This window comes from Rhinolophus ferrumequinum, chromosome 8 (genome assembly GCF_004115265.2).
Source record: "Rhinolophus ferrumequinum isolate MPI-CBG mRhiFer1 chromosome 8, mRhiFer1_v1.p, whole genome shotgun sequence".
Lineage (NCBI taxonomy): Eukaryota > Metazoa > Chordata > Mammalia > Chiroptera > Rhinolophidae > Rhinolophus > Rhinolophus ferrumequinum.
Window position 1 is genome coordinate 25756130 of NC_046291.1, and position 18272 is coordinate 25774401.

The window sequence follows — 18272 nt, forward strand, 5'->3', positions numbered from 1 at the left end:
AAGCAAATATGTCACTTAAATGTTAAAATCACATAAAATGATGTAATCAGAAGAACTTCTGCAAGTGGATTAAGCAGGCTATGGATTGTCTTGTGGATAAGTGGATGCTGTCCCACGGTACTTTTACCCATTTTGAGGATGTCTCTATTCTTCTTCCAGCCCCTGTAAAATCCCCACACTGGTTTTTGGCACTGTGAAGCCATAGTAACTTTCAGTCATTTTTCTCCTCAATCTAGGTTGCAGGGAAGGGGAAAAAATATAGTTTTCTTCTATCCATCTTAGGTTCCCTGACTGGGACCTTGTGAATTGGTGAAAGACAGATTAACAAGAGAAAAACAAACAGAAGTGCATGACACATACACATGAGAAAACCCAGTGATTATTAACTCAAAGAAATGGTTAGAACTCAGACTTCCATACCACCTTAAGCTAAATAAAAGAGTTTCTGGGATTCCGAGTGGGAGAGACACGATATGAGAAGGTGACCAGGAAAAGTATGGTGAACAAGAGTTGTTTAGTAAGGATTGTTGTTCACTTTTAAGTCTGTGCCTTCTCCATTGATAAGTGTTCTTAAGAGTTCACCTCTTCCTGGTTGGGAGAGGGAGACAGACATCTTTGGCAAAGGGAAATTTCTTTTATAAATGTACATTTTCTTTACAAAAGAAAAACTTGTGCACTATTTTTAGAACTTTTCCTGCATTTGCTGGTTCTCAATGGCCTTTACATTAAATAAGTCATATGCCAAAGAGGCATATTTTGGGATGGCATATTCTAGTACCCTTCAGGGCCAGGAATTCTGAACTGGGGATAGTCACCATGGGGGCGAGAAGTGGGTAAGGAGGAAGATAATTAGAACTCCAGGACAGGCAGTACGGTTTGGAGAAACCTATCCAAAATTACATCTGCTTTGCTTTGTCTTAATATTCATATTTGATGTTGATATTAATCATAATAATTAATGTTTAATTTATTCTGGAAATTCCAGATGTTCATATTTCTTAAAGGAGCAATGCTTTGTGAAAATAAATGTATAAGGTTAAAACGTCAGGCATAGTTATTTCAGAGCTGTCCCGGTAGTTGTGGCAGCACACGGACCACACTGCGAGTTTTCTACTGCCTCTCAGGCATGTCTCAAGGAGCTACTGCAGCAAAGGTGCTACCCCAATAATCCCCACATCGCAAGACTCAAGCTGGTGGGGAGCTGGGAAGAGTGGGGAAATCTGTCCACTCATTTACACAGTCAGACTTCTAAGACTGGCACGTGTAGGTGGATGTGATGAAAGACGATGGACTCAGGGGCCTTTTCCTTCTCCTGTCAAAATCCTCGTGCTTGTTTCCTGACTACTACAGCTGTCCTCAGGCTGGCCCCCCACCCAGCAGGCCCTAAAAATCTGCCCTTGTTCCAGGCTCAACTGAGGTCAATGAGCTGCTATACTGGCAGCTCCCACAGAGGTCCCGTCACCCCCAATGCATTAGTATGCTCCTGAGAAAGCTGTTAGGGAGGCGGAGATTTGCATAGCAAATTGTCATCCCATTGATTTCCATTAAGAACTCAGAGATGAAGTTCCATATAAAATTCCAGGTCCCACTCTGTGATGCAAACCCCTCCCCCAAGAATCCTAATTATCATTTCAAGTGGTGCTCTGCCTGTGCCAGTGTGTCATCTCGCCATGTTTAATTTTTCCGTAGAACACCTGCAAGAAGCTAATCAAATGGGCAATTAATCCACAAAATCTTTGTGCACATGCTTAAAGAATAAGTGTAGATGAAAACCCACTGTGGCAGTGAATTTTCTTTTGCCGGGTATGTGAATCACAGAGCTGGCACCTCAATCAAATCTGATACACTTCCCTTATTTCACAAATTAGGTTAAACCCCTTTAGTAGGGCTCAAAGATACTGTCTAAATAAATGGTCCAGTTAGTTCAACAGCATTCACCGGTCAATGTATGGGTAATGAGTTATTTTTTCAAACAAAGGCTAAATAACACAGGGAGTAGTTACTTATGTTCAGCTGGATGGGGTGATTATCAATGTAAAGTACAAGCCATCTTGTCACTATTACGCAAATGTTTGTTGACTTCTGCCTGGCTAATTGTCAGCAAAGTGGTTCTAAGTGCCACTTTCCTGATTAGAAGAATGTTTATTCGAATTGATGGACCCAGCAGGAGGGGGCTTTGAAATTACTTCCGAGTTTGCAGGCAATGCCTGCTGACAGCCTGTGCTGTAGAAGACATCAGACACAAAATTAGGACCCAGCAACCAAACGGGCATAAATGGAGGTGACAGGTAAACATAAATGTGCATATAGATAATGTCAGAGCCAACTCCCTGGACATCTTAGCAGTCATGAGGGGTTTTTTAGTCCCTTAGCTAAACTCAGATGGTTGTGATAGAAAGATAGAAACTACTGAGTGAAGTAGTGTAGATGGAGCCATTGGAATATAGGTAAGGTTGGGGTGAGACAAAGCTTTGTGAGAACCCCTCAACAGAGTACGAAATGTTGGAATGAGATCTCAATTCTGCAGCTAACTCGCTTTTTTTTTTTTAACTTTGAGCAAAATATCAAATTTCAATCATCCCTTGATTTAAACAAGGACGATGATTACTGCTCTACACCAGAAATTGATGTTTGTTAAAAGAAGACAATATGAAAGCGTTTGGAAAGGTTTTTCTTAGAACTAACCTGACCTTTAATACAGTATCATTGTTGTATGTAATTCATAGGTAACCGAGGGGAAAAGAAAGGTTAGAATAATTTGACTGGGATCGTAAGAAGAAATAGAAGCCATCCCTGTATTGTCCCCAAAGCTCCACTTTTTCCCACTGGTTCTTCAATTGTCTCTAATCATACATTGCACAAGCCCCATCAATTTCTTGTTTGATTGGATTGCGACAGTTCATCCGGTCTCAGACACCAAATTCTTGTGACTCCACGGCGATAAGCACTGCCACTCAGGCATGCTGCTGTCAGGGTCTACGTATTGTTCCATTTTCTAGCAGCTGACGTGGAGTTTCTTGCCTCTTGTAGATCCCAACCGTCGTGGGAGAGAGTCGTGCTCTGTGCTCTGTGGAAAGTGCTATACGCAGCTGCTTCCAAGGGGTGAGTGCCATGCAAATGTCTGTGGGAGTTGGGGGCATACATGTTTTCCGACTGATTTAAATTACGGACCTGTACTCCACACAACGTCCCAGACATCCTAATGGAGAAGGAAGACTTGCCTCTGACTTTTCATGGGGTGAACTTTTTCAGCAGCGCGGACAGAAACAGAGCCAGGAAAGAAGAGAAAAGTACATTTTCATCTATACTAGAGACCGATGTCATTTCTAGGAACATATCAAAGTGCGCCATTGTTTTCCAGGTGTTGAGCCCAGCAATCAAGGAAGAGAAATTCCTCTCTTGGTTACAGTCTGAGCCGCCCATCCTCCTCTGGCTCCCAACCTGCCACCGATTGTCAGCCACTGAAATGGTCACTCACCCTGTCCGGTGTAGAATCTGCAGGAACTTCCCGATCACAGGACTGAGGTACAGTCACTCATCAGTATTACACGGACAGTCATTCTCCAGATGGGCCTATGGTGGAAGCTTTGTCTCTCCAGATTCTTTTTGCAGTCCTTCTCACACATCTGGAACTCAGTTGATTTTTTTCAGGGTCGATAATTTCCTGCATGAGGGATCCTGGGTGATGATCAATTATGTTTTACTTTCTATAATTAGTGGAATATTAAATTCTTCCATTGACATATACTCTCACCAGAAGACACTTTTATTCATTTAAGGGGAAAAAATGTTGTCTTTCGTTACAGGAAAAAAACAACTTCAATACTTTGGAGCCATCAATAATAATAGTTTGCATTTATTAAGTGTTACACAACTGTTAGGTTGTGTGGTTCACACGGATCATTTAATTTAAAACTGGTTATAACTTTATATAAAAGGTGATATTATTATCCCTAATTTGCAGAGAAGCTGAATAACTTGCTTAGGTTCACATGGTTAGCAAGTGGCAGAGGCTGGCAATCTGAATTTATAGTCCCGCTTAGCAATCCTGTTGCTATACCGCCCCCTGTGCAGACAACTGACAACATTCCTTGGAGCCAAAGGTATGATCAGGTTTTGTGGGAGCAGCTCATGCCAGCTAGGGTAAATGCATATTTGAAAGCTAAGTTTGGAGGGAGGAAATTCAGACCTTTCCATAGCTTTGAGGATGGCAGTCAAAATCCCATCTTAGGGAAAGGATATTGTAGGTCTTCCATAAATAAAACAATAAGGAAGTGAAATGAAAGTTATTGTTAAAGACTTGGGAGGAGAACAGGAAACCAACAGGTCTAGACCAGGCACAGGGCGTCGTCATGATCACAGTGAGTGAACACAGATGCAAGGGCTGGAGATGTGATGGGACTGGAGAGCTGGGACGACCAGGTAGCTGTGAGAGCAAAAGAATAACTTCCCTTCTGCCTTTCTCAATTCTTCTGGCTAGACTAATAAATTATCATGAGACAGATTAACAGGAGAAAATGACCAAATTTATTATATATATATATGTAGATAGATAGAGGTTCCAGAAGAATATGAACCATACCGACACATTGGGCAGTTGAGGCTTATATACCTTCTGGACCCAGACAGGGGTTTGGGATTTCAAAGGAAAGTGTATGCAATTCACAGGCACATGAGAAAAGCAAACATGTAAACAAACGCTTGGCCACCCGGAAACAACGGGACACAGAGGGGAATTTAACAGACAGACTTGAGTGGATGTTCCCTGTCTTCCATACTTCATTCATATATGCCAAGGTTCCCTTCCCAAAGTAGATTTTTCTATCTGAATTCTTTTAGGTAAGGGGAAGGTGAAAAACAAAACTCTTCTTCCTGAGCTTTAATTGTTTTCAGCTCAAAATAATCTGCATGCCAGGTGGCACATTCTAGACTCCTCCACGGAGGTGGACTCATTCTCGACCCCTATATAGATAAAAACAAGTCAAAGGAGGGGTTGCTCCAAAGGAGCAAAAGGAGTGAGGACCCAGGGCCTGGTTCCTGTGGCCTCTGCTCCTTGTGTCTTCCTGTACTTCCAAATCTTAACTAGTCCCAGACCTTAAACATGCTCCCCACAGATGTAAAATAGGTCTGCTGGGTCCACTAAAAACCTGGAAATCAAGTTTTCGTTTTGCTGAGAAAATACATTGTGTTTGCAAAGAATTCTGAGTACACAGTGAAGCTTTACTCGTGAAAAATTCTTTGCATGTAAGTGAACTTGAAACAATAAAACATATACATGAGCAGGGATGGTGAAAACCAAGCAAGCCACACCAAAGAAATCTCTACACTACAATGAAAAATAAACTCTTTTTATATTGGACGGTGGAGGAACATGAATATACTTTATCATATTATATGTATATTATAATCATTTAACCAAGAAGCAAATATTAATTAGGTACGTAGTTACTACATGTCTCACACTGGGCCAGGTACAGAACTCACTTTGCAATCACATGAAACACAATTTTTCCATTGTAATATTTTGTCAAAATTGTTATTTATAACATGAAGCAGCTATTATTAGTCTTATTTTATAAAGGAGTTTCAAAGAGTTTGAATGATTTGGTTGGGTCACTCAAAAAAACAGCAGAGGCAGAAAACAAGCAGTGCCATACTTTAAGTTTTAGATTATGTCCTATATATTAAGAATAAGGGTAAGATTCCTCTTAGAAAGGCCTCCATGTGAAGCATCTTTCCTCCTAAACATCCAAGGCAACGTATAGTTCTCATACTTGTATATAAGATAGCCGGGTGGTCTGAGCAAGGCCTTTAACCTCTCTGGGCCTCAGTTTCTTTGTAAGTAAAATAAGGCGGGGTGGTTCTAATGATGTCTTAGGGTTCTTTTAGCTATAACCTTCCGAATCTATTCAAAATTCCATGAATGCAACTGCAATCCTAACCTTAAACCTGTGTTTTGGCTCTTGTAAACTCCAGCAATAGGCTTTTAGTTTTAGTGAGATTAATAAAGCCATGTTAGAGCAGAAGTGTTCACAGATATGGAGGTAGCAGGACGAGGGCAAAAGCTTTACCTTCTCACATAAAAGAAGGTAGAAAAACCAGAGATTGTTCCTAAGCCAAGTGTTAAATGTTAGCAGGACGTGACACCTTTATGCTCTGTCAAAGCCATATAGGGATGAGATAAGATTGGAGGAAAAACTTGGTTCTCTGTTGATAAAGAACCAACAACAGACCAGCCTTACTGTCCACACTATACCCTTTCTCATACACCTGTAGGTAGTTTCAGAGCACAGAGGAACCAATACAAGGTTAGGGTCAACATGTTGTCCTAGACGAGTCAACTGCAACCATATAGTAATGCTGGATAAAGTAGCCAGTATGGGTGGCTTATCAAATAATTCCTATAAAAATACTTTACTGTATTATACATTTCATGTAAAAAGTGCTTCTCAATTATGCATGTTAAATAATTTTCAAAGCTTTGTAAAAACTTTGCAAGGCTGAGAGGACAGGGTTTACCAGTCCTATTTTTCTGCTGAAGAAACTAAGTCATTCATTTAACTTCATTCAACTAATGTTCCTTGAAAACCTGCCATGGATCAGGTATCTTCCAAAACAGTGAGCTTAAGTTTCCATTTCAAGATCACCAGTGCTTGTGGTGTGTGCATTCAAACTCAAGCCTCCTGCCTTGGTGGTCCATTATAGTGGTTAAAATAGCTGGCTCTCCATCCAGATGGCGTCCGTGGGATAAAAGCCTACTTCCACCACTTACCAAGTAGCTGTGTAACTCTGTGCAAGTTGCTTTAACTCTGACTCAGTTTCTTCATCTATAGAATGAGAGTAATAATAATACCTTGCTTTAAAGACATTTCATGGGGATTAACTGCCAACACATGTACACTGCCTGCTACATAGAAGGTGGTCAGAAAGGTTAGCTACTGTTACAGCCATTCAACACTATTTATTAATATCTCACCATGGGATTAGGTGTCACAGTACAGCAGTGAACAGGGACAGTGAGGGCTGGTCTCATGGCACTTACATTCTCCTGTTCTGCCTTCAAACTTTGGTCAGACTTTTCAAGACCTTCTGTCGTCTGGCCTCAAGGGCATTCCAAGTTTTTACCTCTGTTCTTCAGAGTAATTAGCATGTCCGATAGATTTGACTTGCTCCAAACCCTTCTTCTTCACTCTAGCCTCCATCACCTTGCTCCTCGGCTTTCTCTCTGGGATTTCCTCCACTTTAATTTCCTTCAGCCCAGCACTCTCTGCACAGCATGAGTCTCACTTCCTCCATGAAAACTTTTCAAATGATACCAGCCCCCAGGGATCTCCCTCTGTTTCCCCCTTATAACACTTATTTCCTGTGCCTCTCATTTGATGCATAATCATGTTACTTATCTTTGCTAGTTAGTATCTCAAGCTTCCAAATCATCTCTCTGCAGCAAGATACAAGATTTGAAGAGCATAGGGATCTTGTCATATTTCTTTTCCTTTCTTTCTTTCTCTTCCTTCCTTCCTTCCTTCCTTCCTTCCTTCCTTCCTTCCTTCTTTCCTTCCTTCCTTTCTTTCTTTTTGTAACTTTTAAAAAAGGAATTGAAAACTCAAAGCTTATAGGGGCAAGGCAAGTGTGGCATTAGTGAGGGAGGTGGGCGGGGCAGGGACTGTGGCACCTGGAACAGTGTGTCTCCATTCTGAAAGGAGCAGGTGCCACTTTTTGGTCCTCACCATTGATAAAGAAGACAGAACTTTATGCCACACAGACTACAATGGCAGAAGAGAACTAAAATATTCGGAAAAAAAGTATAGATCGCTGATCTTTTCCAGAAAAACAATATCCTCCCATTCCAATATCCTTAAAACTTTTTAATTCATGACTATTAGGTCTCTTCAGCTCTCCCCTGCTATTACAATATTCCCTTCGTGTTACGGGACACACTTCCTTACCAGAGTGTCTCAAGATTCTTTCCTGAGCTTTAGGTTGTTAACTGTTCATAAAAGGAAGCTTTCAATAACTGGTGTGTTAAGAAACTTGGGTGTGGTGTTCGCTCCCCAACAAGTTGTCTGGAGAGGAACTCTACCTCCTGCACTTTTTGTCTTTTCTACCTACAGACTTCTAGAAAATGACAAAAGTTTATTTTAAATTATTTATCTATGGCTTTACTCATTTCCCCCAACACCATGCAGGAATGCAGGTCCAATGTCATGTCCTGCACATTTTTAAGAGAAGTCAAAATTCAAACTTTATTGAAATCTCCCATTTTTTTTAAGTTGGCAACTAAATTCAAAATATTTTAATGCATTGTGCAGCAACACAAAATGTGGCTGCAGACTGAAAGGTGTGTCCTAACGGTTGTAGTACTCAGTACCCTACATATATATATATAAGTGCTTCGTATTTTGGGGGGAGGAATGAATACTATAGTCTGTTGAATAAAACTATATTCATATAATGCCATATTATAAAAATACTATCCAAAGAAGATTTCTTTGATTAAATAAACACATGAGAGTCATTTACCACCTCTACAAATTTTGTGAGAAACCTTATACTCACCTGATAGCTCAGACATCTCTTGTATGTTTCGGGGTGCTCATTCTCCATCTGAATATTGTTTCCCTTGCTCGCCTACTAGTAATGATGCCAGCCGCACTTCTATTTTAATTGGCAGGTACCGCTGCCTGAAGTGCCTCAACTTTGACATCTGCCAGGTGTGTTTCTTATCTGGTCTTCACAGCGAATCTCACCAGAAGTCTCACCCTGTGATTGAGCATTGCGTCCAGGTAAGATCTAACCCACCGCACCAGACTATTTATGAATTGTGCCAGTATAAGCTACAACAGTTTAAACACTTTCCTTCCATAAAAACCACAGATTCTGCTCCTTTCGTACATTATAATGCCGATATCGAAGACTAAGGAAGTGGCGAAGCTACCCTTAAATATTTCTCAATATAAATATGCTGTCTTTACATTGTAGATTTTAATAAAAACTTTTGGGGACAGGAAAAGGCCAGAGTCCAGTCAGAAGCCATTGATCCCATACTGTGTAATAGAAAATATCTGAGGTGTCAGAGGGGTGAGGCATTGGAAACGGGTATGGATTAAAAAGAAACGGCTCTGGTTTGGTTACACATGATCCCGAAAGGTTTCTAGTGGCAAGTACATTTTGGGAGACGTTTTCTTTTTAGACATGTCATTTCCTGAGCCCCTAAATGTCAAGTACTTTCTCTTTAGGGAAAATGAAAGAGAAAGAGTAGTAGCTCAGTTGTAACTGGAGGAGTATAAAACTAAGACTTCACAGCTGCCTTTCAAACGTTTCTTTCGTAAGAAAAATTTAAATAGTCAGTGAGAGAATTCAGATCTTTTTAAGAAGACAAACGGCGTAGCAAATTTTAAACAAAGAGAGTTTAAACTTTTCCAGAAAGAACACTTTCTTCTCATACAAAGTTCCCATGAATCAGTTTCTTCATACAGGTGACGTCACCTTCAAATACCACAATAGTGAGGGATGTTGATGAACTAACCAGTTTTACCGAGGACAGTTTTCCCTCATCTCTCCTTTAACACGAATGGTCCACAAAAGTCAAGTGCCTGGTTTTTGCCAAATAATTCACAGTGGACATTTCTTTACTAAATTTTATTCACCCAGATCCTCAGGTTCGTTGGCCTGTGAGCTTCCTGTTTCTATTCTAAAAACCGGGAGAGAAATAGGGTTTGTCAATGTTAGACTGACACCGTGTGGTCGCTTTGTTATTACTTTAGATTTCACATGTTGAAAATCTTGTAATAAACCATTTCATTCCTTCTTTGTTCCTTTCGGCAGAGGTTCTTAATGCGGTTGATGGGTGGACTTCAGGTGGTCCGTGCATCCACTGCAATTTTATACCAAATTGGATGTATGAGCATTTTATCTGGAAATAAATCCATGGGTGATCACCCAATTCTCAAAGGAATCCACAACCCAAATGTTAGCAACCACGGCCTTAGTCCGCCTTCGTCCCCCCTTCAAGCTTTAAAATTTCACATCACTGGGTCACTCTAAGGAAGAAGAGGTATTGGGGAAGTTGGAGGTGTTGAATTTGGAAATTTATGCTATGGGTATCTGTAGACGGAGAGAATGTGAAGGCATTCCGGTAGTAAGGAAGTCAGATGGTTTTTCTGAGGACATAAACTTAAGTAAAATAATTCCAGACACTTTTATCGTGGCCAGTCTGCCCACACAAGGAAAGGAGACCATGTTGAAGTGATCTGACACCCTTGGTAATGTTGGCCATTCCAGCAGATGTCAGCGAAGGAGAACACAAAACTCCTCGTCAAGTCCCTCAGAAACACCCTGCTCCAAGGGCGTTGCAGGAGGAATGAAGCTGCAAGAAGACAGTGGGTGCTTGACCAGATGAATCCAAACGACATGGCTGACCGTACACAGGCCAGGTAGGTGTCTCTGAGTGACAGCCCGTAGAATGGGCGCAGGGCCTGGGTACAGAGCACAGGCAGCAGCTTTCATAATGCTAATGATCCTAAAGATGGCAGGAGGTGAGGTGAGGGGACGTTGGGGAGGGCTTACGGTGCTTTCCCCTCTGGAAATGACCTTTAATTTTAAAGCAGAACAAGAGGCAAAAGGTTTTCAAGTGGCTCATTCAATCATTTGGAATTATTCCAATTAAAGTCATTGGACAGACACAGAAGATTTTTAATGTTAGAGTATTTGAGTAACAGTTTCATAGTCCTACTTTTTTGTTGGTTTGCTTTTGAAAGCCTAATTCAGAATTGATCTTTCATTAAAACAGAAGAAAAGAAAAAAGAAAAGACACTACCGGATCACTCACAGATTAGCGCTATTCACATGTTAGTATTCCAAAACAGTAATTATGCTATCAATACAATTTTTTCATTCTACTTTTCACTTACATTAAATGGAGAGTACTTCTTACGTCATTAGTTTCCAATATGTCGTTTTTAATGGCCTCGCTCTCATCGTTACAAGGAAGTGCCATAATTCACAAGCAATCCCTTAACATTTTTGTTATTTTCAAATTTTGCCCCCCTAACTTCTGTGTCAACATCCCTAAACATGTATCTTCCTCTACTTTTTATATATTATATTAAGATAAAGTTAGTCAAGTAAAGTCTTGGGTCAAGAGTTGTGAATTTTGTTAATCCTCAAAATTCAGAATGCCAAATCGGGCTCCAAAGGGCCATTCTAAAGGACACTCCACCAGTACGGGTATATGAGATCACAAATCACAGACCTGATCCGCAACCTAAAGATGACTTTCAAAACATCTTCGACCTTAATTTTTGAAGTAACTACTTCATAATTTAAAATTGCAGAACGTAAAGGAAAGAGATACTGTACCCTTGGGTTTATGATCCTCAAATTTTGAGAGGGAAAAAAAAACAGAATTATTTATTTACTCCCATTTTATCTACTGGGAGAGGAAACAGAGATCACAGTTTAAATCAGTATTCATTTATTAATTTATTTTGTAATTCTCTAATCTTTCCTCAGACATACACCAGCATATTTCCATCTCTATCCCAGACACTATGTCTGTGGTCATTTTGTCACTTTACAATTTGATGTGATTTAAATATATTTTTGGGGGCTATTTAAAGAAAAAAACACATCTTGACTTTGCAGCTAGATGCCATTCATTAGGCCTATGTCACTTTAATCTATCAGGTTGTTATCAATATAGCCTTAAAGTTAGAGAATTGGAGTATCATCTTGATGTATATCTTTAATACAGTACAAAGAATTTGAATTTAAAAACCAAAGCAAAGGTATCAGTTTCTAATTCACCTGTCTTCTTCAAGCCACTTATTTCACCTTTCCCGAGCAGAGTAACGACAAAACATGTCATTTAGTCATCCGGATTTATTGACTCCTTAAGGTCTTCTTTAAATTCCTACATTCTTATAGTTAGAACACAAGGATCCATACTCTTATTTGTATTGCTTTTGGCCACTGAAACCTGACTGATCTTTTAAAAACAGAAATATAATGGCGTTGCTCCCATACCCATCCCCCGAGACTTCCCTGCCTTATGTCCCTCTATTATCTTCCCACTGTTTTTAAGCTAAAGACTCAAAGTTGTAACATGACTTAGAAAAGTTCTGTATGTTTGGACCACCCTGGTAACCTCTCCAGTTTCATCTCTTTCACCACCTACATCTTCTCCATACAGATGCACATGTTAATAGCTCTTTACTATACTAGCAATAGTCAGTTGGAAATTGTATTAAAAATCCCATTTATAATATCTGTAAAATTTATTTTAAAAGAGTACTCCAGCCCCAATTCTTCCCTTTTCCTCATAAGACTAAGCCAAATACCCTTCTCTTAAGAATTTCCTTTAAAGATTTGGTACCCATAGCCTACCACCATGAAATGTTTAGGCTCCTCGTGAGCAAAAGGTCTTTGCTCAAATGTCGTCTCATCCTTGAGGCCTTTCCTGACTGCCCATTTGACATTTCAGACCCTCCCCACACTCTGGGACTCCCAATCCTCCTCCGTTGCTTTATTTTTTTTTTTAAGCACTTCGTCAGCATCTAACAACCTATGTTTGTTACTTTGATTATGTTTTTTGTTATTTTGTTTTTGCTATAATGTAAACTCAGGCGGGGGTGGGCAGGAGGGAGGAACCTTTTATTGTTTCCAGTTGCGTTGCCAAAATCTGTTGCAATGTCTGAATATGATAAATGTTCAATAAATGTTTGTTGAATGACTGACTAACTGAATAAGAAAATGGATGGATAGATGCATGACAAAGGGGTTTATGGGTGGATAGATATGGGAGATCATGAACTCTTTTAGAATGGAGCATGACAGAGTGTCACAAGAGTAATTACAGTGTTGAAAGAAGGTGGTGAAGTTTGATTGAGCCTGGAACAGAGAGACACAGAAACCTTGTCCTCAGCCAACTGTGCACGTGGCCTTGGGGATGTCACTTCTCATTTCTATGACTCACTTTCTTTACCTGATAATAGGAATAACCTGCCCTTTCTGCTCCCAGAGTGGTATTTGGGGAGATAAGAAGAGGAAAGGAAACTGCAAGCTCTGTGTAAAGCTAAAGGTTTTTTAAATATCAATGTGTTATACTCTGTCCACACGAACACAATACAGTTGTTCCCCAAAGTAGAATTCTTATGAAATAATTTTCAGTTTAGCCCAGATATTGATGAGTTCAGAAATTCTGATTAGTGGCTGATGAAGGAGAAATGAATGTAGAATATTACTATTTTACAATGTGACAATAGGCCAAAACACATCTTTGATATCTAATAAGTTGACACATTAGACTGAACATCTCCTAGGAGCTTAATGGTTTTGCCAAGTGGTAGTAATATTGAATTCATTCATTGATTCAGCAACTATTCTTCATGATAATAAGCCTCCTCCCTTTTGATGTGCATTCACTTGCTTTCCATATAATAGTTTACACTGAGAATATTTTCTCTTACAAAAACATAATCAAAAGGTAGGTGCCAAATACCACCAATGTTATTAAATATTTTGGGAAGTTCTTGCAAACATAATAAAAAAGAAAATCAAAACAGTGGAAAAGAATAGACAAAATTACTTTCATTTGCAGCTAATAGGATTTTGAATCCCCAAGAAAGCAAATATGATTGGGAATCCCCAAGAATGTAAATCTAGCAAAAATTACTAGAATTAATAGGCTTTTAGTGGTAGAAAATAAAATACAGATGTACAAATTAATAGCTCTTCACTATACTAGCAATAGCCCGCTAGAAAGTTTATCATTGTTTGCAGATTCCATACTTCTGCATTCACCTACACATGCAAATGTATTTGTAACCCCAAAACCACTACTCACAAAATACTATCTTGGTCATTTGCAGACAGACACAGAGCAGCAAAACAAATAAATAATTGAGTTGCCTGACACACAGCGGAGGCTGAAATGCCTTCTTGTTTCAGCTCCCATACCGTAAACACATGTGCTTGCCACAGTCTATTTTGCGCCATGTTTTCTACATGTTTAGTGCTTTTTGCTTTGGTGATTTCACTGTTTCAAATGGCCCCCAACATCGTGCTGAAATGGTCGTGTTCCTAAGCACACAAAGGCTGTGATGTGCCTTAACAAGAAAATACGGGTGTTAGGCAAACTTCATTCAAGAATGAGTTGTATGGCTGTTGCCCCTAAGTTCAATGTGAATGAACAAACAATGTGTATTAAATAAGGTATCTTTAAACAGAAGCACACACAAACTAAGGTTGATTCGTGGACGAAAATATTCTAACCAGAGACTTGCAAGAACCTAACTCTAGTATCTGAGAAAAGCACACTGTAAATTGAGGAGACAGCCCCCTCAAAGCAGGAGCGAGCTTGGCAGGTCCAAAGAACAGCAAGGAGGCCAGTGAGGCTGAAGGGAATGAAGGAGATGTTGGGGACGTACTCAGGAGGCCAGAGTAGAAGCAAGGTTATGTCAATATTTTCCTAAATTGGCTTCTAATGCTTCTATTTTTAATCTGAATTTCAATTTTCAATCCATTCGAAAATTATTTTAGCAAGAGTCTAGCTTTGTTTTCTTTCAGATAGATAGCCAGTTACGCTATCTTTTCCCCACTTAATTAAAATACCAACTTTGTCAACTAGTAACTTTTCTCATATACTTGGATCAATTAATAGCATTGATATTCTCACCCTTAGATCCATGGGTCAATTCTTGTATCTATACTAAACTATATGGTCATGGTGGTTTATACAGAAATATAAAGTTGTGTCATCTGAAATGGGGAGACTATAGAGGAGCAGATTTGTGGGGGAATCTTGTTTAGATTGAGATGTCTCTTAGACATCCATGTGAAGATGTTGAGTAGACAGTTGGCTATTCCGGTCTGAAATTTGGGAGAAAGTCTATTGGAGATAAAAGTTTGGAAGTTGTTGACGTATATGGCTTTTAAAGCCATGAGACTGTATGAGATCACCAAACAGAGAGTACAGAGAAGAAAGGAGAATTGAGGTCTGAGCTCTGTGATATTTCACATTACAAAGCTGGGGAGAAGAAGAAAAACCAGCAAGGGATACCGAGAAACCGAAATGAATGAGGTGGGAGAAAAACCAACAAAATAAGGAATCCTGGAAGATAGGAAAAGAAAGAGTTCCAAGGCAGGCATAGCCTACTGTGTCAAATGCTGCTGCAAGGTCAAGTAAAAACTGATCTTTGGGTTTAGCAATGAGGAACATTTGAGGTCATTCATAACATCAAAAAGAGCACTGGCGGACAGTGGTAGTAGAAAAAATCAGACTAGAGGCAGTTTAAGAGAGAATAGGAGATGAGGAATTAAAGATACTAAGTAATCATTTTTTTCAGGATTTTTTTACTGTCCAGGGAGCAAAGAGGTAGTCCAGGTGGCAGAGTAACTGCAGTTAAGAGACTGTTTTGTTATGATGGAAAAAAAATACTAGCGTATTAGTCTACCTAAGGAAATGAGTTTGTAGAGAGAAAATACTTTGGTGGAGCAGGGAAGAATTGTTGGAGCAAAGTCACTCAGCAAAGGGAGATGGAATCTACTGTACATGTGGAGGGACTGTCTTTAGAAGAGTGGTATCTACTGAACATAAAAATATAACTAAAATTTGACCCTTGATCCATTTTTGGAACTCTGTCTTATAGGAATGAGAGCACCACTACATAGTAAGTAAGGAGAAACATTGTATCATTGGAGGACAGGGCAACGAATCAGAAACAACCGAAGAGTCCCACTGGTAGAAAACATGATACAGACATAGGACAAAATGTGATGAATCTACTTAAGAACAAATTAGCACCAATCTATTACACTAGAGGGCATTTATCATCATAAAGAGAAAGGGTCAAGTGGCAGAATAATGTGTATGAGATGATGTCATTTTTGTTTCACAAAGAAATTCAATAGCATGTATTTTGATGCTTGTAAATATTTGTATACTTGTATGGGATTTTGAATCCCCAAGAAAGCTAATATGATTGGGAATCCCCAAGACTGTAACGCTAGCAAAAACTACTAGAATTAATAGGCTTTTAGTGAACGGTGTTGAACAGCCCCAACCTATTAAAATGATCTCAGATGGAATAGGAAAGAGTGTGTCACTCGGAAGATGTGTGACAAAGATGTTATGGGTAACCCTGCTTTTCTACCCCAAAATGCCCACCCCTTAAACACGTATTTAATGCACTACAGAATAATTGCTTCTTTCCCTATATACTCTCATTGCATTCTGTAGAAAGAATTGTGTTATGTCAAAAATGATTGTATAGTTGCTGTTTATTAGATGTGAAGTCTCTGTGACCGGGGAGTTCTCTGCTTTCTTTAAAAAGCTTTTTTTATCTGCAACAACTCAAGATGGTTAGATACTTTAAAGAGTTTTTGAATAAAGGAAGGAAACTAAATGAAATTGTATAAAATGGAACATGCCTTAAAATAGCCTAGTGTATTCTATGTTCTTTCAGATATGACATAATACACACACACCTGCGCTTAGAACCCCTCGTGTCTGACCTGGGGGATTTTCTGCTGTCATCCTTGAGTTTCTTTGCATTCTCACTTCTAGATTGTCAGGAAAGTGGGAAATGGGATTTGCATTCCTTCTGTTGGCTAATTGGCTCTCTATCAACTGAGTAGTTGGATAAGAGCATGGAGAAAAAAAAATCATTGTGCTCCTTTATTGATATTTTTTGGATATCAAATTTAATACCTGATTTAAGATTTTCTAAAAATATTCTCCTTGATGTCATACCTGATCATTAAAAACTATTATAACTTCTCAAAAAACTCTACTTCCTAACAGGCTCTCCATTCAGCACAATAGCAATAAAATACCAATATATGTAAGTCCAACTGGACCAGTGGCAAGAGCAGCTGCAGAGGCCTCCAAACGAATATCTCAAAGGATATCTCAGGCTCAACAAACCAGTGACAGCAGCCCACATCATCAGGTGAGTCCAAAAGGGAAAGAAACCGTTATTAAGGCACAACTCACCTGGACCATTTTGCAATGATCCAGTGAGATTTGGTGAATCATTCCTTATTTGGGGGAATATTTTCAAGATATTAATGTGATCAAGGGGAAATCTAGGAACATAATTTTTAAAATAACTTTTTATCTCCAATCATAAAGTGCTACATATTATGGAAAAGTCAGAAAAGAGCAAAGAACAAAATTAAAATTACAATCAATCCATGATATAACCACTGTTAATATTTTGGTATATTTTCTTCCCTGCTAACATTTTTTAAGATAGTGTATGTCATACTGAAAAATGTATTGATTATATAGTCCTTTATCAATGTAAGTTATATTGTGAGCATTTTTCATTGCTATTACAGTTCCTCAAAAACATTTTAATGGTTGTATAATTTTTATTTAAATGGACTTAACGTTGTTGAACTTCTCTGTTGGATATTTGGGTTATTTCTAATTTTTGCTATAATTTAAAATTGTATTATTGAAATCCTTGTACATTATTCTTTGCACATGGTTCCACAATTATTTCATCAGAACGTTTCTTAAAGGGGAATCACTAAATGAGGGTGGCAACATTTTTAAAACTGTTCATACTTAAAAATTTGCTGTTTAAAAAGGATATACTAAATTACACTCCCAGGGAATTCAAGTAACTTATCTCCCTTGATCCTTGCTAATATTAACTAGTACCATAGTCTAAATTTTGTTAATTTTATGAGCAGAATATCTCATATTTGCCTTAATTTTCATTTCTCTGATAGAGTGAAATGAAACTTCTTTTACCCCACATAGTTTAGAAGGCAAATTTAGAAGAAAAATACATTGTCTTTTCTCTTCTGTCCGTGTTCTCTGCCCCTTTTTACGGATTCATCAGTTTGATTTATTAATTTATTATATTTAAACTTAAATTTTAAGTGTAACTTTTGGAAGCCTGTCTTCATAGCTATTTTCTTTCAGTCTTATTTATAATGTGACTTGCTATGTAAACATTTTCAATTCTTATAAAAACATTATCAATCTTCTTTCTGACTACTTACATAGTTTTATGCTTGGAAAACTTTCTCCAAGTTAATTTCTTTGAGAAATTAAATGATTCTTTAACTTCATTTGTTTTCACATGGTTTGATTATCTTTGACATTTAATGTTTAAATCTACGAACAAAACAAAACAAACTTTTTGTTTTGATGCATGATAGAAGGTCAAAGTACTCCCCCACTCCTACTTTTTACTTAAAATACCCAATTTTATCTAACCTTAAGTAAATCTTTTCTCTTTGTAGTGGTTCCTTTAACA

The 18272-nt window shown here is 38.6% G+C and overlaps 1 protein-coding gene across 1 annotated transcript in view; it reads left to right on the forward strand.

Annotated features, from left to right (window-relative positions):
* Window positions 1-18272, forward strand: part of DYTN (dystrotelin) — a 56262-nt gene that overhangs the window by 11995 nt on the left and 25995 nt on the right. Inside the window, exons 6-9 of the mRNA XM_033112340.1 lie at window positions 3031-3102; window positions 3362-3525; window positions 8672-8783; window positions 10285-10433. Coding sequence (XP_032968231.1) covers window positions 3031-3102; window positions 3362-3525; window positions 8672-8783; window positions 10285-10433 — 497 coding nt within the window. The remainder of the gene's footprint in view (window positions 1-3030; window positions 3103-3361; window positions 3526-8671; window positions 8784-10284; window positions 10434-18272) is intronic.